Source organism: Caretta caretta, chromosome 3, assembly GCF_965140235.1.
Source record: "Caretta caretta isolate rCarCar2 chromosome 3, rCarCar1.hap1, whole genome shotgun sequence".
Taxonomy (NCBI): Eukaryota; Metazoa; Chordata; order Testudines; family Cheloniidae; genus Caretta; species Caretta caretta.
The window spans coordinates 208,775,717-208,791,652 of NC_134208.1; the positions used below are offsets into that span (position 1 = coordinate 208,775,717).

Below are 15,936 nucleotides of genomic sequence, written 5' to 3' on the forward strand. Positions count from 1 at the left end.
TCTGCAGGACTGTTCCCTCCCCTGGAGCCCCCCCATCACCCCTCTCCATGGGAGTGTCCCCTGAGCCTCCATGGGGACTCCCTGCCGTGGGGAGCCACCCCGAGAAGGCCCCTGGCAGCTGGCGCTCTCCCCTGCAGGTGAGTGAGCAGTTTGCTCGCTACATCGACCAGCGGATCCAGGAGAGCCAGAGGGACACGGCCAACGTGGAGTCGCTGCACCGGCTACAGCAGAGCCTGGAGCCCATCCTCTTCCTCTCTGGCCTGGAGCTCGCCAACACCTTCGAGCACTTCTACCGGTGAGCGGCCCCAGCCGGGGGAGTGGGGCGCTGGGCCCCACACCCGGCCTGGGCTCTGTCTTGGGCCTGCCACGTCTGTGAGTGCTGGTGCCTGGCTTGTTATGGGGGCTCTGGCTCGGCTTGGGCCGTGGGCTCCCCAAAGTCCCGCCAGACTCTGATCAGCAGCCCCAGAGCCCTGCTCCAGGCCATAGCAAAGGCAGGGAGGGTCCTGGGGGGGGTTCTGGGACGGGAATTAGGGGTGGCTCCAGGCCTAGGGGCCAGGGTGGGTTTGTGGGGAGGCAGTCGGGGGCTCTGGGCCCCACCCTGACGCCGGCGGCCGTTGCAGGTATTACCTGGGCGACCGGCTCCTGGCCCAGGGGAACGTGTGGCTGGAACGGGCCGTCGTGGAGCAGATCGGGCTCTGCTTCCCCAATCGCTTCCCCCAGCAGATGCTGAAGAGTCTGAGTGAGTCGGAGGAGCTGCAGCAGCAATTCCACCTCTTCCAGCTGCAGCAGCTTGACAAGCGCCTGCTGGAGCTGGACGCGGGCCAGGAGGACGCGGTGAGCCCCCGGGCGGGGCGGGGTCTGCCTGGGGCCCCCTCCCTTCCCAGGGGGGCGGGGTCTGCCCGGGGCCCCTTTCCTTCCTAGGGGGGTGGGGGGAAGCAGTGAAACGCCCTGGCGGGGCAGGGTCTGCCCAGGGGGTGCTGCAGACGAGCCCCTGGCGGGACCCTGATCCCTGACACCCCTGCTCCTGTCCCCAGGCGATGGCGGAGGAGCCGGCCACGCTGGAGGAGGAGCTGGAGGTGAAGGTGCTGGCCCTGTCCCCGCGCTGCTGGACCGTCTCCCCGCTCTGCTACCTGGAGGATCCCAGCAGATGTTTCCCGCAGCCCCTTGGGGGCTACTTGGCGCGATTTGCCGACTTCTACACCAACAGTGAGTCTGGGTGCTGGGGTGGGGCCAACTAGGCCGAGCAGGGGCTTGGGGGCTGTCCCTGTGCCCCATGGTGGTGGTGGAGAGCGGTGTGTGACAGGAGAGGGAGCACCAGGGGGCTGTTCGGGTCGCTCTGCAGGGGATGGGGGGCAGGGCTCTAGAGTCACTGCACTGGGCTGGAGGTTGTGGGGGGGGTGTCAGACGCAGCAGTGAAACCCCTGGCCATGGCCATGACTCCTGGGGCAGCTGCTAGTGCTGGGCCAGGCTGGCGAGCAGTGGGGTGAGCTCCAGCCCCGCCTGGGGGTGTGCAGCTGGGAAGGGGGCTAGGCCCGTGAGCCGAGGGGTGAGCTCCAGCCCCACCTGGATGTGTGTGGCTGGAATCAGTGGGGTAAGCTGCAGCCCTGCCTAGGGGCATGTGGCTAGGGGGGCACAGCCCTGGCTGGCTGAGGACCCCGGGGGCCTGGCCCTCTGGTGGCTCTGCTGGGACTGGCCGCGTCTCTTGCAGGTCAGAGCCGGTTTGGCCTGGAGCACACGAAGCCGCGGCGGCTGCAGTGGACGTGGCTGGGCCACGCGGAGCTCCGGTTCGCGGGCAGCACCATCCTGCACGTCTCCACCCTGCAGATGTACATTCTGCTGGGCTTCAACAGCGCCCAGGTGGGACCTCCCTCTCCTCCCCCAGCATCCTGGAGCTGCCCCCAGCTCCCCCTGGGGTGAGAACCCCCAACCTGGCTGCAGACCCCTCCTGTCCTCGCAACACAGGGAGAACTTCCCCCCAGCTCATCCATATGGGGCAGAGAACCCCTGTCCTCCCCTCTGCACAGATACCCCCTTTCCCTCTGCCGCCCCCCCCCCCTCCCCAGGCAGTGACCCCCGAGCCCCTGGACTCTTTTCTCCACAGCCCGGTCCCTGCCCCCCCGTGACCCAGGAGCCGCTGCAAAGCAGCCGCTGTGTCCGGTGTGGCTTGTGCCAGAGGAATCGGTGCTGTTCTCTCTCCCCTTTGCCCCTCAGTCCCCCAATGCGGTACCACAGCCCCTTAGGGGTTTTGGGGGGGGGGGGGGCACCAGCTATCACCACAGCCTCTGATACCTCCCCCCCCATTGCCACAGCCCCGGCACCTTCCCCCATCACCATGGACCCCAGCGACCTCGCCCCAGTACAATCACTCCGGCCCCTCCGTCACGGCCCCCAGCGACCTTGCCCCATTGCCCCAGCCCCTGGGCCGTGGCCCCCAGCCACCTGGCCCACTTGTCCTGTCCCGGCCCCCAGAGCTGTCGCCCCATCACCATGGCCCTGCCCCTGCGTATTCACTTCTTGTCTCCTTTGCTCCGCAGGAAGTTGCTGTGGAGACCCTGGCCCAGGCCACAGGGCTGTCTCCTGTCCTGCTGAGCCACGCGCTGAAACCTCTGATGGGAGAGGCCGGGATACTGACCCGGAGCCTGCCGCAGGGGGGTGCGTATGGGGAGACTGGGGAGGGGCAGTTGAGCCTTGGCCCTGGGTGGTTCCTGACCAAGGGGACCACAGATGGGGATGGAGCCCCTACGCTGGGCCTGGTTGGGGGGTATGGAGGGTTGGCCGGGCAGGGCTGGTCCCAGAGCAGATGCCAGGGAGCAGGGGTTTGTCTGTGAGCCGGAAGGGGGTTTGCATCTGGAGTGGCCAGTCCCCAAGCAGGGCTGGCTGGGGGGAGGAGAGAACTGGGCTGGTGTCTGTGTGTGGGGTGGGGGGTTTGGGGGTGGTCCCCAAGAAGGGCCGGGGGTTGGGTACATGGGAGGGGCTGGGACTGGTCCCCAAGCAGGTCCATGGGGGTAGATGGAAGGGGCTGGGGCTGGTCTCCAAGCAGGGCTGGGGGGGGATATGGGAGGGGCTGGAGGAGCTGCTCCCTGGGCGTGGCTGAGCGTGGCTGTGTCGGTCCCAGGCGTCCTGCGGCTGAACGAGGCGGCCCTGGCGCGCGCGGCGGGCCAGCACCTGTGGCTGCTCCCACAGCAGACGTACCTGAACGTGGAGGATGATGAGGGAAGCACCCTGGAGAAGAAGAGGAACATCATCTGCTGCCTCATCATCCAGATCCTGAAAGGGGAGAAGGAGCTGCACATCGATAACCTGGTGTTCAGGGTACGGGTCCTGGCAGGGGAGCGGCCGCGGAGCTCCGTGCCCGGGCATCGTCGGGGTAACTGTGCCCTCTCCCCCCCAGGTGATCGACGCCTGTCAGAAATGGGAGTCGGGCCCCGCCCTGCAGTTCCTCAGCTTTTGCTGCAGCAGCACGGACGTGCTGTCCTGCATCCTGCACCTGCTGAGCCAGGGCTACCTGCGGCGCCAGGAGGAGAACCCCCAGCTGCTGGCGTACGTCTCCGCGGAGCCCATGCCCTCCCCGCCCCCGCAGCGCCCGCCCCAAGTCACCTTCCAGACCGTGGAGATCAAGACTATGCCCAACGCAGCCTGCACCGAGAGGAGACAGACCTTCTCTACCTTCAGGTAGAAGCGGAGCAGGGCTGTGTAAGCAGGCCAGGTGGGCACGAACACTGCACCAGGGGAGTGCCAGAGCCATCAGCCACAGGCAGGGCATCGGCTGCTCGGTGCTGGGGGCCTAGGCATGCCCAGAGCTTGAGCGAGGAGAGCAGCCCAGCCTGGGCCCAGCCACGGCCCCTGGAGCATGAGACACGATTCCCAAGGGCTTGGGGGTTTTAATTTAAATAAAACAGCTGTGCTGATCTGTGCCCACAGTCCTGGGCCCTACCAGGGAACAGCAGAGCTTGGGCACAGCTAGAGGGACTCCCTCCCTTGCCCTGGTGCTACCACCCCGCACTAGGGTTCAGGCAGCTGGCTGAAGATCCTAAAGCTGGGCCAGGGCAGAACGGAGCAGTCCTCCTCCCTGAGGTCCAGCTCCATTGGCAGCTCCTGATTCCCCCTTGTGCCCGGGGGGGGGGGGGTCAGCGTTGAAGGCAGGTCCCTGGAGCTGGGCTGGGTATTCTGGCCCCGCACTGGCTGGCACGCTGTCTCCTGGGGGTTGTGCATTGGGCAGCGCCTGGCGTCTGCAGCAGCCACAGCCATGCATGGTTTGTAGGCCCCCAGTGTCCCCCACAACGCAGCTGGCTGGGCGGCAGCAGCATTGGCCCTGGCTGAGGGGCTCTGCACCACCTTCCCGCCCAGGGCCCAGCTGCACGCACCTTGCACCCCAGTCACAGTGGTACCAGCATTAATTTATTAAAATTAATCCAGAAAAGCAACCGTACAGTAAGTTTAAAAAAAATAGAATCTTGTAAAAAAACAGGGTAACGCTCCCTCGGCTCCGCGGCCGCCCAGGGCTCCGAGGGGCTGGGCTTGGAGCCTTCCAGGCAGAGGGCAGGAGTGTGACATCAGCCCAAGTGCCAGAGCTACCATGCTACTGTGAACCCCATGCCAGCAGTAAATGGAAAGACACAGCCATGCCCAGGGTCCCCCCATCTGCAGCCCAGCCTCCTCCTGAGCCCCATTGCTCCGGAGCAGCAGGTGGGCCTGCCCCTAGCTTTTCTGGGCAGGGGGTGCCAAGGACAGGGGTGGGGGGCTGATGTAGTAATGGGCTGCAGCTCAGACTGGCTGGGTGCTGACTCCTGGCACTGAGGGCACAGCTGGGCCAGCCCAGCTTTCTGCTCCCCCTAGGCCAGGGCCTGGGACCTCACTGGGGAGCACAGGGTGGCATGGGCACTGCCAAGCACACCTGCCTTGAGTTCCTGCAGCAGGCACAGCTCCCCCCTTGCTCTTCCTAGGGCTGGGGCCCCACCGCTGATGGTGGAGGAGGCCCCCACCTGCCACATTCATGGCTTCCTCCATGCAGCTCTAGGTGAGCCTCAGCTGGTCCAGTGTTCCCGAGCATGGGGGTGGGGCAGGGGGGAAGAGCTGGGCCCAGGCTCAGCCCCATGGCCTCTGGGGTGCTGCAGGGCCCTGAGCCCAGGCTCACCGGGCCCTTGAGCAAAGGGTGACAGCCCCTAACCGAAACGGCAGGGTGGGGCAGAGACCCCTCACTCCCTGGAGCTGCCAGTGGGGCCCTGGTGCTTCCGAAAGGGGGCAACGGCGTTAGGCTCTTGCCACAGGGTGTGACTGGCTGAGCTGGCCTCCAGGCGGGAGCCAGAGCAGCCTGTTCTGCCCCCACAGGTACAGCACCAGTAAGACTTCCTCCAGTTGCTCCCAGTCCCCCTCCCTTCCTCAGGGTGGGACCCCTGGCTGGTGGGAGGCTGGCTTGGGCACCACGTGGATCCCCCTGCTGCACCAGTTCTAGGTGCATGTTAAAAGGCCCATGGGGGGGAGAGAGAGTGGGAACGGCCAGGGCACAGCACCTGGAGCTGGGCAGCAGGAACCTCCCCCAGTGCTCAGCAGAAGCGACAGGCCATGGACATCGCCTCCTCCTGCCACACTCAGAGTCCCGGCTGCCCGGCTGGCTCACACGCTCTTTGAGTAGCCAAAGATGCCCACGGGGAGATGCTTGACATGTGTTGGCCACTGCGCTGCTAGCTGGAAGAACTTCACATCGTTCCACTCCACGCCATCAATGGACACTGAGAGGAGAGAGCAGAGTGCAGAACATAAGAGCGGCCACACTGGGTCAGAGCAATGGTCCATCTAGCCCAGTATCCTGTCTGCCAACAGTGGCCAGAAGCCCCAGAGGGAATGAACAGAACAGGGAATCATCAAGTGATCCTCCCCTATTGCCCATTCCCAACTTCTGGCAAACAGAGGCTAGGGACACCATCCCTGCCCATCCTGGCTAATAGTCATTGTTGGACCCAACCCCCATGAACTTCTCTCGTTCTTTTTTGAGCCCTGTTATAGTCTTGGCCTTCACAACATCCCCTGGCAAGGAGTTCCACAGGTTGACTGTGCATTATATGAAAAAAAATATTTTTGTTTGTTTTAAACCTGCTGCCTATTAATTTCATTTGGTGGCCTCTAGTTCTTGTGTTATGAGAAGGAGTAAATAACACTTCCTCATTCACTTTCTCCACACCAGTCATGATTTTATAGACCTCTATCCTATCCCGCCTTAGTTGTCTCTTTTCCAAGCTGAAAAGTCTCAGTCTAATTAATCTCTCCTCATACGGCAGCCATTCCATCCCCCTAAACATTTTTGTTGCCCTTTTCTGAATCTGTTACAGCAGGCAGTATCCAAGATGGGGGCGTACCATGAATTTATAGAGGCAAGAGGATATTTCCTGTCATAGGATCTAGCCCTTTCCTAATGGTGCCCAGAGTTCTGTTAACTGTGTCAGAGCACTGCCGCGGCTCAGCAAGGGCCAGGCAGGGCTCAGAGTGCACAGAGAGAGAGAGACTCGGGGAGAGGTCAGCCAGCCCTGTGGCCCAGCGCATGCTGCAGCCTGGCGGTGTCCGAGCAGTGGGGCAGAGCTGTTGGCCTGGTGGGCTCTGGCATGGTGCCAGGTGCCGGAGAAGCTGGGCACTAGGGATTTAGGGTGCTGGGCTGCCCTCACCTCGGAGCATGGTGTTCTGGTGCTTAGCTGTACAGATCAGGCGCGTAATCCCTTCAATGACTTGGCTTTTGGGCTCCAGGTCCTTCTCCTTGGGTTTCTTACTCAGGAACATCACTGGGAGAAGAAAGCAAAGACTCTTCGACCCAGCCCTGCCAGGGGAGCAAGGCAGGGACTCTCTGCCCCCGCCAGGGTTGGTACAGGAGTGCGGGCCCTGCGCGGGGGCCGCATGGGCCTTTGCCAGCTGTTACCTTTCTTGTTCTTCTCCTTGGTGACCACGGTCATGGCCATGGTGCTGGGGGGGACCAGCTCCCCAGGGCTGGGCACGCGGCTGACCTGCAGGGATCGAAAGTTGCTCTTCAGCGTGTTCTTCAAGCCCATCTCCCGCTTCTCTCCCTCCTTCTTCTTCTCCGGCCCCTGGGTTGTCCAGTAGTCGACCTGCAGGCCCATCACCTCCATGCCGGGGCTTAGGGACCTGGGCGACAACCACAGCCACATAGCACCAGGCCACGCTCCGCCCCTCAGCGCTGGGCCTCGCCACGCCATTCCCACCCCCTCCTCACCTCGCACCAGCCATTGGCCCCCTTCTGGGTCCTGCTGCCCCACAGCCAGCTCCAGCCCCTCCTCCCCATGGGCGTCACCCATGTGGCCCAAGGGGCCTGGGCCCATTGCCTGCAATCTCCGCTTTCGTTTAACAGCCGAAGAGTCTCGGGCCCGGGGGTCTGGCTGTGTGTGGCACAGCCCCCGCCCCTCACTGCCTGGCAGCGTATGGGCCCCCTCCCTTCTGGGCCAGGGCGTGGGGGGACGCAGAGGAGGCTGAACCCGCCAGCCCTGGGCTCTCGCTGCCTCCTGCTGGGACAGAGGAGTGTGGCTGGCTCTGCTGGAGTGAGCAGCAAGGAAACGGTTAACAAGGCTGCTGTGCCCGGTCCCCAGGGACATTAACTCTGCTGGCCTCCCTCCAGTCCCCCTGGCGGAGCCTCACCCAGCCCCCGAGAGGCTGCTGCTGACGGACGGGGAGGGCGGCGGGGTGCCCATGGCCTCCTTGCTGTGGGGGGTCCCTGCGCCGGCTGGAGGTGTGGAGCTCAGCAGGGAACTGGTGCAGACCGTGGCATCGTCAGAGTCCACTAGCATGAGGGAAAGGCAGGGCCAAGTTAGAGGGGCGAGGGGGGCTGCTCTGGGGCAGAAGGCCATGACACCCCATTGCCTGTGGCTCTGTGGGGGGGCAGGATGGGCACTCACAGCCAGGGCTCACCACTGGTGCGTCTCCCTTCGGGCAGTCCTGGTGCTCTGGCCCTGAGGGGTGTAGATGGGACCTTCCCAGCTCCCTTGGCCAGCCGAGGCTGTAGCAGGGCTCGGGGAGGGAGGGGGGGCCCCCTTGGGGTTCCCCACCAGAGGGGTCCCTGCTGTCCCCAGTGGATCCGGGCTGGGCGCCCGCTGCTCAGTGGGGAAGAGGCAGAGCCAGGAGCAGTGAAACACGCAGCCTGGCATTGAGGGGCACAGCCAGCCAGGCAGCTGCCCAGCCCCGTGGCTCTGGGACGCAGGGCGGGCTCACCTGAGGCGCTGAAGGACTGTTCCACGAGCCCCACCTTCACCACCTGCAGACAGAGAGACCTTAGACACCTCCCCTGGCCCTGCGGCCAGCCCCCCTCCCTACCGCCCCCCCCCAGTGTCCATGCGCCTGGCAGGGCTGGCGTGCGGTGTCTGCACCCCCCCCTTACCATCAGACACTCACCCCGACAAATGGCACAAACTTCTGGCAGGAGTCGTCGTCTGGGCTAAGCGAGGGAAGAGCGGAAAGGTCAGACGGCAAACCCGCTGCCCGGAGCACGCTGCTGCCTTCGGGGCGCCAGTCCGCCGGGCAGGACCCTGCCTTGCCACCTACGGGCCGAGCAAGGCTTTCTGCAGGGCCATGCCCGGCCCTCCTGGCTGGCAGGGGGAGCCCCTAGTCATTCACCACATAGGGCAGTACCCAGCCCCCCCCAGCTAGCAGGGGCAGCCCCCGAATTGTTCGCCACACAGGGCAGTGCCCAGCCCTCCTGGCTGGCAGGGGGAGCCCCCAAATTGTTCACCCCACCAGGAGCAGAGCACTGCGGGGCTGGAGTGTTCCCGGGCACTGCCCCGTCCCCTACATGCACAGCACCCGCCCGACGCTGCAGCCCAGGGTCAGGCTAGTGGGGAGGGCAGGGGAGGAGCGGGGATAGCGACAAACAGGGAGCAGCACAGGGGGGCTGCAGGGGCTCCCCCCACACCCCGCTCAGCTACTGCAGGGAAGTGAGTTCACATGCAAAGCCTGGGCCGGGCCCTGCTCCAGGGCCGCAGGGCAGAGGGGAGCCGAGGGGCGGGCGGGGGCACCGGTTCTATGGGACAGAGGGACACACAATGAGGCAACAACGCAGCAAGCCACGGGCCAGTACCTGATATAAAAATCAAAATAGAGGCTTCTCTTCCTTGGGTGCCACAAACCAAGAGAAGGGAGAGGTGAGCGCGCTGCTGGGACACGCGCCAACAGCCGGCCCCTGGCGGGCGCAGTGCCGGCCCCCACGCACAGCCCACCCCCCAGGGGCAAGACGGCTCCAGGGCCAATTCAAGGGGCTGACCCCTGCGGGGGGACACGATTTGCGTGAACCCTGCCAGGACAGAAACCATGAAAATGGCCTTGGTACCTCCCAGTGCTCTGCCCAGGGGCTAGCATTACCCCTCAACCCCCTGCTAGCCTGGGCTCCCCCCAGCTCTGCCTGTGCCCCTCACTCCCGACCCGCAGCCACCTGCTAGGCTGGGCTCTCCCCACCCCCTGCTGTGCCTGTGCCCCCCCACAACCGACCCGCAACCCCTGCTAGCCTGGGCTCCCCCCAGCTCTACGGTGCCCCTCACTCCTGACTGCAGCCTGTTATCCTAGGCTCCCCTGCCTGTTCCCCCCACTCCCAACCCGCAGCCCCCTGCTAGTGCAGCCCTGGGCTCCCCCCCCAGCTCTGCCTGTGCCCCCCCCTCCCCCTGCTGTCCCAGCCCTGGGTTTCTCTGAATGAGGCAGGTTAGTCGGTAGCTCCGTGGGCTTTTCCCCAGCTGGCCATGCTGCTCCGCCTTCCACCCACAGCTCACATTCCTGGCCTCACTGCGTAGCAGGATTAAGTCCTTGGGTGTGCCAGCAAAGGCCGGGGAGCCCAGTGCCCAGCCCAGAAGCCAGCATCCAAGCAGCTGGGCTGCCCATGTCCCCAGCCACGCTCCCACCTGGCAGATGACCCAAAAAGCCCTGAGGCTCCGTGGCAGCAGACAGCTGATACCCAACCTGCTGCACATGGGGAACGCTGCTGTGTCCAGCACTGGGCACGCCCCACAAGGGCCAGCAGCGTGAGAGAACGAGAGCTATCGGTGCCCCCCCCCCGGGGAGCAGGGGGAGTGCACGGGGCTGTGAGGAGCTCTGATCAGAAACAAGGCCCCAGAGGGAAGGGTCACTCCTGCTCTCTGCCTGGGCCCCCGCACTCCGCGCCGAGGGATACGGCAAAGGCAGGCCAGGCAGGAAGGGCATAGCGTGGCATTTGTCTGGGCATCTCCGCTCAGGGCTCCTGTGGCTGCTTCTGCCACTCACACACTGGGGGGGGGGGGGCGCCAGCTGAGAAGGGGACTGCACAGGAGACCCTGCATCGGTTTGGGGGACCCCAGCTCATCCAGCATAGGGCTCGGCCAGTCCTCCCCTCCCCCAGCCCTGCCCATCCGTGCCTGCTGGCCTTTCTTCTGCCACCCGGCTAGTTCAGACAGTTCCCTAGGGCACTGTATAAACCGGGGGCCACCCAGCTGGGATTCAAAGCGCCAAGGCCCCGGATCTGGCTGCGGAAGGGCCCTCGGCAGTGGCTAGAAAGACTGGTTGGTGTCCAGGGAGACTGCATGTGCCCCCGGGTCTGAGCTGGTCGTGCCCTTTGCAGGGGCCTGAGCACTCACTCCTGCTCTCACCTCTTCTGTTTGTACGTTAGCATGGCCTCGGAGATGGGCAGCTGGTGAGACTGGCTGGCTCCTGCAATGAACTGAACCATGCGGCCAGGGACGTCCACGGTGTCTGGGGAGGCAAGGTGTTATCTCTCAGCTCTGTGTTCTCAAGGAACCAGGGCACAGTACCCAGCCTGCCTGACTCACGGAAGACTTCCCCCCCCAGCCTCTGCTTGAACCAAAGCTGATCAGAAGACAGACTTACAAAAAGCAATGAAAAGGCCATCGGAGATGCACCTAAACCCCTCTGGACAAGGGTGACAAGAGTAAGGCAACTCCCCTCACCTCATTTGTATCATAGAATCATAGAATATCAGGGTTGGAAGGGACCTCAGGAGGTCATCTAGTCCAACCCCCTGCTCAAAGCAGGACCAATCCCCAATTTTTGCCCCAGATCCCAAAATGGCCCCCTCAAGGATTAAACTCACAACCCTGGGTTTAGCAGGCCAATGCTCAAACCACTGAGCTATCCCTCCCCCCTGAAGATGGGACAGGGAGGCATCCCCATTAGCGCACAGAATGGAGAACAGAAATTCCAAGGCAAGAACCGCACTGAACTCTGGGACCAGAAAAGCAGGAAAGCAGTGCATGATGGGGGATCTCTGTTCCAGATGTTAACGAACCCACGCCTGCACACACCCAGCTCAGTTGTTATCAGACCAATTCTAGTAAAAAATCCTTTATTGGTACCCAAAATACTGAAGCTATCTAACTGCATTGTGGGCTCCCTGGAAGGAACACTGCCCACAGCCAGGAATGAGCGGTTCCTATTGTCTAGCCTGAACAAAACAATTTTGGGATCCTCCCTTGAGCCATCAGTTTATCCATAAACAAACCTAGTGTTCTCCCTTGAACCACTGTTCTTTCCCCACAAAAACCCAGACCCACGCTCAAGGAAGTGCTCTGATGCCTGGATCCAAACTCTGCAGCAGTTCCACTGGGACTTCATCTTCTCCTGACTGATCCTGCTGGGGGCTCGGCCTGGCTCCAGCACTCCGGACCCTCAGCTACCACCATCACCTGGGACCCCCATCAATTCCAGCTTCACAGAGTGGCGAGAACCCAGCTCTCTCTCTCTCTCTCGGTCTAGTCTTCTGACCCTGACTGGTGGGATCAGTTAGAGTTTTCTAAACCTGACTTTTGTAATCAAATTGAAGTTAGATTTATTATTATCCCTGTTTTGTTTGTTTGGCTCCCCTCTGGTTATTACCTGGCAATAAATAACTTTCATCGTTAAGCTGGTTGCTTCTCTCTACCCCACACGTCGGTGTTTTTTGGCTTCCCCATTCGCTCTGCAGCAACGCTCCTTGTACCTAAGCTAAAGAACCCTGCAGCGCCCCACAATCCTGGGGGGTTTGCTCATCAAGTGGGTTACGACCAGAACAATTGTAACGTGAAAGTGGGGATAGGGATGTGCTGAACCTGGGCCGTATGAGAGTAGCAGCTTGAAAGTGTCTGCTGAGTCCAGGGACATATAAGGGGTCAGCTTGAGAGTGCTAATTAACCCGGTCCTCTCAGACGCGCCCTGTTAATGTGTGTGTTCGTCTGATCCTGGAGCAGGAGGAACCCAGCGCTGGGGAACCTTGGTCTGGCAGGACAGCTCCACTGGGAGGGCACTTGCAGCAGGGAGAAGCAGAGCTCCGTGTGAGAACACACGTGGCACAAGCAGGACATTGACAGAATTACAGAACCCCCCTCTTCCTCCGACAGAAGAGTAATCCTAATAAATGAGTGAACCCAAAGTAATGGGCAAATCTGGTAACAAAGGGCAGAGTTGAGCGCACTGCCAGCTGCCCACACAGCCCAGAGCTGGCACTGCCTGGATGCCCCTGCTGCTCACCTGCGCTGGGGGGCTCGGCCCTGCTGAACAGCTCCCTCCACGCCGTGTCCAGGAAGAGCGCGCTGTACCTCCCATCCACGGACGCCAGGTACTTGGCCAGCGGGTGTGAGCCTGCCAAGGAGACGGAGGCAGTGACGCAGCCGGAACAGACCCTGGCTGCTCCCAGGAGCGGAGCTTGCTGACGCCCGGGCTGCTGCCGCCTCTCCCCCACGTGGGCAGCCTTCGGGGGGCCCTGCAGCCCCTTCCCCAGAGCGCCCTGTGCCCCGGAACTGGGGTGACCAGCGGGCGGCTCTTACCCAGTGGCACCACGAGGAAGCGGAGGTAGTTCAGCCAGTCGGGGGTCTTGCTGGCCAGCTGCTCCACGAAGAACCGCAGCACGACGCTCAGGTAGCTCTGGTCTCCCGCCACGGCCACTTTGACTGGGGGAGGCATGTGAGAGTTGCAGTTACAGCTGCAGAGGGAAGAGAAACCCCTGAGAGACTCAGAGCCACGCAGGGGCCAGGACAGACGCTACCCATGGAGACAAAGACACTCCCCCCACGCAGCCCAGATGAAGGGCACAGCTCCCCATGGGCAGGTCTGCTGCGTCCTGCCTCACTGCTCAGCGACCCACTGTGGCTTATGGGGAGCAGCCATGAGTTCTCAGTGTTGAGACTGACACCACCATCATTAGGGTCCAGTGTCAACGCCCAGCTGGGAAACATGCGGGCAGCCCATCCCTGCTCCCAGCCCATGCACTCAGGGCCCAATCCTGCGATGGTGCACAGTCAGACCCCCAGCATCCATGCACTTCTCCTTCAAACCCCTCCCTCACTGCAAGTCGCTGAGCCTGCTCCAGTGCTATCTGGGCCAGGCCCTTCCCCCACCCCACCCCACCCCGGCCAGGGTCTGGCCCCAGAGCCAGTCTCCTCCCCCATGCCTCTCAGAGCCAGCCCCCTGCCACATCCCACACTGCATGGGGCCAGCCCCCGCCCCCAGAGCCAGTCTCCACCCCACCCTGCTCAGGGCCCGCCCCCTACCCTGCCCAGCTGCACTCACTATCTCTGGATGCGGGCGACGATGGTGTTGAAGGCAGCCTGGACATCGGCCACAGACCAGGTGGAGACGACGGGTTGTTTGTGCGCCTGGAGCTGCTCGCTCAAGTACTGTTGAGACAAAGCCAGAGAGAAGGCAGGGGCTGAAGCCCCGCTCCAGGCAGCCCAGCCTGTGGGACCCACGGTAGCCCGAGCCCATGCACACGTCCCTTCTCTCCCGCCCAGTGGCTCCAATTCATCCAGAACCCAGCACTGGGTAGGAGCAGTTCTAGAGGCATCCCTCTCTCGGGGGTATCTGTGCCAGGCCCCTACCCCAGGGCCCCCGTGGGAGCTGTGCTGCACAGCGGGGGGAGGTTGGACCCAGAGACTCCGTTCTCATGAGGGCAGGGCATTTCCAGCACGGGGGGGGAGGGGGGGGGCAGGCATACCCGGCAGAAACGTCTCCAGGACAGACAGGCTCGCCGATCGCTCCCAACAGCCTGCCCATTCTCCCAGCTTGGGGAGGGGCCCCTGAAGTTCCTTTCAGACCTGGCATTTTCTCCCCCACTTCCCCACTGTAATCTAGTCACCCCTCTAGCTCCCCTCTAACCATCTGGGCAGCCTGGGCTGTCAGTCTCACTGAGGCATTTTCTCCAGCCCTCCAATTGTTTCACTGGCTCTTCTCTGCCCCTCGCCCCGTTTCCAATGGCGGACCCCAGACCTGGCCACGGCGTCCAGTACTGGCCGCGCCAATGCCAGAGAAGGAAGTAAAATTGCCTCCCGGCTCCGTCTCACTAGCTCCCTGGGGCACAACAGCAGCGAGTGTTCCTGAGCCCTGAGGAATCCCGCCAGAAACACGCCCATCCAGCGAGGAGTCCCCAGGGACGACTCCTTGCGAGCTCTGCCAGGCAGCTCGTTCTTAGTCCATTTAACGAGGGCTCTCGTGAGGCTGAGCTAGGCCTGTGAACCGGTGTGTCATGTGGAGCTGAGTCAAACACCTTCCCGAAGTCTCAGTATGTTACATCTCTGCCGTTACCTTTATCAACCAAACTTGTAATCCCATCAGAGACGGAAATCAGGGCTGTTTGACAAGATCTGCTTGCCAGAAACCCACCTTGGCTGGCATTAATTATATACCTATCCTTCATTAGCAATTGGATCCCATCTCAGCTTTTCCATGACATTGCATGGGACTGATGTCAGGCTAACCAGACCACAGCTAGCCAGCTAATCCCACCTGCCCTTTTTGAATATTGGCCCAACATCAGCCCTCATCCGGGCTTCTGGAATTTCTCTGGTATTCCAAGATTTATTCGAAATTAGCATCAGAGATCTCCTCAGTCAACTCTTTTAAGACTCTTGGGTACAAGTTCTCCAGGCCTGCTGTTTTAAAATCGTTCGTCCCTGGCAGATGGTGTTTAATCCTCCTTGGCGACTGCTGGAATGGAAAGCATGTCGTCCTCCACGTGAGACACAAGCCCATCACCCTGGCTCCTTTTCAGCTCCAGCCCGGAAACAGTCACTGAATACTTCTGCCTTTTCCGCACCATTATTGACAATTTTACCCTCTCCAGCTGGGGGGGGGGGGGGGGGGGGGGGGGGGGGGGGGCTGTGCCACAGCCAGGACCTCCTTGGTTCTCAATAAACCAAAATGTTTTGCCCGTCTCTCCTGGTTGCCTATTGCACTGTCGTGTAATACATCGTTCCGAAGGCACTGATGCTATTCCTGGTCTTGTTCTCCAGTGGCTGCCCCCAAGCAAGGACAAAGGACATAGGGCCCTAGCCTGGAAACCCTCTGTTTCCTGGGGCTGCCCCCTGCCATGGCTCTGCAGGCAGCCTGCCCAGCTGGTGTGCAGCCCGGCTCCCCTCCCTCCTCACCTGCCCTTGCCACTCGGTGACATTCACTAGGATGATGCTCTCCGGAAGCTGCTCATCTGAGATCAGGATCTGGTTCAGCTGATCATAGACAGATTTCCGGGGCACCTAAGACAGCACAACCAGGCAGGATCAAACACTACAGGGATCCCCTGGTCTCCCACAGGCCAGCCACTGTCCCACTCCAACGCCTCTCCACCCACATGGGCCAGGGTCCCGCAGGCAGCAAACCGGGCCACCCACTGCCTCTCCTGCAAGCCAGTGGGGCCCAGCCCCACCGCCCTGCCGTGCCCCCTGCCCTGCAAGAGGCAGGAATGCCACCCACGCGCGCACTGCTGCAGCCTGACCTGGGCGCTGTGCCGCGAGTCCGGCGAGCTTTCACTGTCCAGGCTGCTGGTGCGGTCGCTTTGCCCCTTCAGGTTCTGCCGGTCCTTCATGGAGGTGCTGCGGGGCCGCCACACCTGTCTGCTTTCAGCTTTGCTGCAGGGTGAGAATCTCCAGGAGTCAGAGCTTACGATACAGCAGCCTTGGCCCCAGGGCTGGGACTGCAGAGTCTGGGGCAGCCAGGTCCCCAGAA

The 15,936-nt window shown here is 62.5% G+C and overlaps 2 protein-coding genes across 4 annotated transcripts in view; one reads left to right on the forward strand and one right to left on the reverse strand.

The window, feature by feature from the left end:
- Positions 1 to 6,166, forward strand: part of CUL7 (cullin 7) — a 38,729-nt gene extending 32,563 nt beyond the window's left edge. The window contains exons 24-30 of the mRNA XM_075127300.1: positions 138 to 295; positions 621 to 834; positions 1,035 to 1,206; positions 1,709 to 1,857; positions 2,535 to 2,652; positions 3,116 to 3,312; positions 3,392 to 6,166. Of these exons, the coding sequence (XP_074983401.1) occupies positions 138 to 295; positions 621 to 834; positions 1,035 to 1,206; positions 1,709 to 1,857; positions 2,535 to 2,652; positions 3,116 to 3,312; positions 3,392 to 3,676 (1,293 nt within the window). The 3' untranslated portion in view covers positions 3,677 to 6,166. The remainder of the gene's footprint in view (positions 1 to 137; positions 296 to 620; positions 835 to 1,034; positions 1,207 to 1,708; positions 1,858 to 2,534; positions 2,653 to 3,115; positions 3,313 to 3,391) is intronic.
- LOC125633282 (phosphofurin acidic cluster sorting protein 2) overlaps positions 4,377 to 15,936 on the reverse strand; it is a 115,928-nt gene continuing 104,368 nt past the window's right edge. Inside the window, exons 13-25 of one of the 3 annotated variants that reach the window (XM_048842354.2) lie at positions 15,707 to 15,839; positions 15,363 to 15,467; positions 13,510 to 13,616; positions 12,768 to 12,922; positions 12,472 to 12,582; positions 10,599 to 10,701; positions 9,068 to 9,100; positions 8,386 to 8,428; positions 8,206 to 8,248; positions 7,636 to 7,777; positions 6,905 to 7,128; positions 6,657 to 6,770; positions 4,377 to 5,729 (exon numbers count right to left, since the gene is read on the reverse strand). In XM_048842354.2, the coding sequence (XP_048698311.2) occupies positions 5,614 to 5,729; positions 6,657 to 6,770; positions 6,905 to 7,128; positions 7,636 to 7,777; positions 8,206 to 8,248; positions 8,386 to 8,428; positions 9,068 to 9,100; positions 10,599 to 10,701; positions 12,472 to 12,582; positions 12,768 to 12,922; positions 13,510 to 13,616; positions 15,363 to 15,467; positions 15,707 to 15,839 (1,429 nt within the window). In that variant the 3' untranslated portion in view covers positions 4,377 to 5,613. Of the gene's footprint in view, positions 5,730 to 6,656; positions 6,771 to 6,904; positions 7,129 to 7,635; positions 7,778 to 8,205; positions 8,249 to 8,385; positions 8,429 to 9,067; positions 9,101 to 10,598; positions 10,702 to 12,471; positions 12,583 to 12,767; positions 12,923 to 13,509; positions 13,617 to 15,362; positions 15,468 to 15,706; positions 15,840 to 15,936 lie in introns of those variants that run through there. The other 2 variants (XM_048842355.2, XM_075127301.1) reach the window with 2 other exon arrangements.